This window comes from Atta cephalotes (genome assembly GCF_000143395.1).
Source record: "Atta cephalotes unplaced genomic scaffold scaffold00002, whole genome shotgun sequence".
Lineage (NCBI taxonomy): Eukaryota > Metazoa > Arthropoda > Insecta > Hymenoptera > Formicidae > Atta > Atta cephalotes.
This window is the reverse complement of record NW_012130066.1, coordinates 386,308-389,071: the sequence shown is the minus strand read 5'-3', so window position 1 is coordinate 389,071 and position 2,764 is coordinate 386,308. Positions and strand designations below refer to the sequence as shown.

At 33.2% G+C, this 2,764-nt stretch overlaps 1 protein-coding gene across 1 annotated transcript in view; it reads left to right on the top strand.

Annotated features, from left to right (window-relative positions):
• Positions 1-1,828, top strand: part of LOC105622487 — a 4,839-nt gene extending 3,011 nt beyond the window's left edge. The window contains exons 2-4 of the mRNA XM_012203907.1: positions 622-856; positions 1,358-1,442; positions 1,553-1,828. Of these exons, the coding sequence (XP_012059297.1) occupies positions 622-856; positions 1,358-1,442; positions 1,553-1,828 (596 nt within the window). The remainder of the gene's footprint in view (positions 1-621; positions 857-1,357; positions 1,443-1,552) is intronic.
• Positions 1,829-2,764: the final 936 nt, after the last annotated feature.

The following is a 2,764-nucleotide window of genomic DNA, read 5'->3' as shown; positions in this document are numbered from 1 at the left end:
TCTCTCTCTCTCTCTCTCTCTCTCTCTCTCTCTCTCTCTCTCTCTCTCTTTCTCCATCTCCTCTGTTAATAAATGCGTCTTTCTCCTTTGCTCTCTCTTTCTCTCTACCTTGATGTACACTCTACACAGTATATCCTTCGGTCGTACGTTCTCATACACTCGAACATCGACTTGAGACGACCTCGATGCAGACGTACTCAGGCTCAGATAGACGCTATCGTCGCTCGCTTGATTATTTCCCGGCCACTTCGACAATCGAAGAAGAGTTTCTGGTGCTTATCCCTGTCTAGCTTTGTAACCGCAGAATTATCGCGATCGTGACAAATACCGAATAACGGATTTACGAGATCTTCCACCGAAGTGGAATTTCCATCTATTTTATCATTTTGATTTCGATATTCTTTCGGAATAGTCCGATATATATTAGATATGGCAAAATTGAAAAATTTACGAGGTCTATAAAAAATCGCGTCAATATTGGATATAACTCGAAAATTCGAAATTGCCCATAAAAAGACACTTTAGACGTGTAACTTCATATTTTCATTGCAAAGATTTCATTCACGATGTAATTATTGAATGAATTAAAGCGATGGAAAGGTTCTATATATGAAAATGCAGGGAATTTCAATATTACCGCGCGCGATAACTATAGTAACAATCTGAGGTATCGAACAAACCGCGCATATGCTTTAATCGGATTCAATATTGAAGACTTCGTTCGTCGAGCGAAAACATCCACCCGAATGGCTGAAGAAAAACAAGATAAAGAAATCAAGAAAGTGACCGAGAGGGTAATCTCTATAACAAAACGTGGTGATGTCTTAAAAAACGAAGTGGCCGCTGATAATATTCGGTAATGCATTTGTTATGGAAAGTATAACAATAGTTTTATAACAAAAGTTTGTTTTTATAATAGCTGAAGTAGTATTTATATATACTTTTATTATATATACTTTTTGTATTGTAATTAAAATGAAATAGATACAGCTCTAGCTAACAATATTAGATATCTATATTTTCTCATTTATCTAAAATTCTTTCATCCGCACATAGTTACTTATTAATTACCGATGTTGTGCATAAATTTAAATGGTTCTTGAAAAAAAGGATAATTTACAGCAAATGTCATAAATCAATTGAGCTAAAAGCTTTTTAAATAATGGTTAATAAAGTAATATTAGAACTAATATTTTGGACTAAGACTGTATGATTTAAATTTAGCGAAAATGAAAAGGAAAGTTCCAATACAATCTAATACAGCAATACAAAACAAACCTAATAGTTCATTAATATAATGATAATAGACTCATTCTTATGCATGAAGTGCAGATGATTATTTCGTTAATATTTTCAGCAAGGAAACGAATTTCCTCGAAAGTTTGTCGCGATGTTCGTGGCCGCAGAAGTACGAGCATCTGACCGGGCAATTTTTCAACCAGGTACCTTAAAAACTCTGTTGGTTGGCGAGTCGCGTACGGCAGAAAAAAAAGAAAAAGAACATGCGAACCGCAGACGAATTTCAATGTGTCTGCCGTGTCACTGACCGTAGGTGCTGGCGGAGAAATGCAGAAAAGCAGGACTTCCGGCGAATGCTTTCGAGCGTGACCCACCGGAAGACGTAGCCGAACGTTCGCCGATTCCTTTGAAAGCTTCACCAGCCTTCCCTAGGACGACATCCGCCCAGATCGGCCATCGTTCATCCCGCACGGAATACAGCTTGGAATTCATGGGTCGTTTCTACATCTCACCAAAGTGGACGATCGACCCTCCCGCGGATACCCCGGAATTACGCACAATACAACAAAAATTTATATTTCTAGGTTGAAAGAAGCCTTGAGCATCCAGAAATAGCGTATCAAAACATAGAGAATAATAAAAAAATTTTGTCATAAAGTTTTGTGTATTTATCAAATCATTCAAGTATCATATCCAAGTATCAAGCTAACGCTATATGTCATCATTTTAACGTCAAAATGACAAATAATATCAGCTTACTACTTGGATATTTAAAAAACAACTTTGGAGAGTTAGTTACATCTTATTAAATGCTAAAAAGACTCTGCAACAAAAGATTTTCATCGGTTGATGAACTGAAGACCATTCTATAAATATGGCTATCTGGAAAAATTTATATGTGGAAAAATACGCGGTTATCGTTGATATATTTCCAAAGCGTCTTAAAGCTAAAGGTAGTTATTTTGAAAAATAATGATATTTATATAATGATAATTATTTTTTTTAGTATTTAATAAAATATAACCATATAACCATATAAACTCCAAAGTTTGTTTCTAAATATAGATTAATACGTTATTAATAATTTAATAAATACAAAACTTTGTGATCAAACTTTTCTTATTCTCTCTATGCTAACGTTTTTTTTTTTAAAGAGTGAGCAAGAGGATAGAAAAATAATGGATTATTCCTTTTATATTAAATATAATTAACAAATAATTTTTGTGAGAAATTTTTCTTGGATCGAAGTTTAAAATATGTTAATTATATCGTCAATTTAATTATTATCATTATAAATACTAAAAACTATCAGTCTTGTATGAAATTTTAATTATCAAATTTCCAAGAATAATTGAAAAACATTGATGTTGTGGACCTTTTTTGATTTATAAAAACATTTCACCGAAATATGTAATATAATATTTTACAGACTATTTGAAACATTGAAATTATAAATATTAAAATTAATACAATGTGTGTGTGTGTGTGTGTGTGTGTGTGTGTGTGTGTGTGTGTGTGTGTGTGT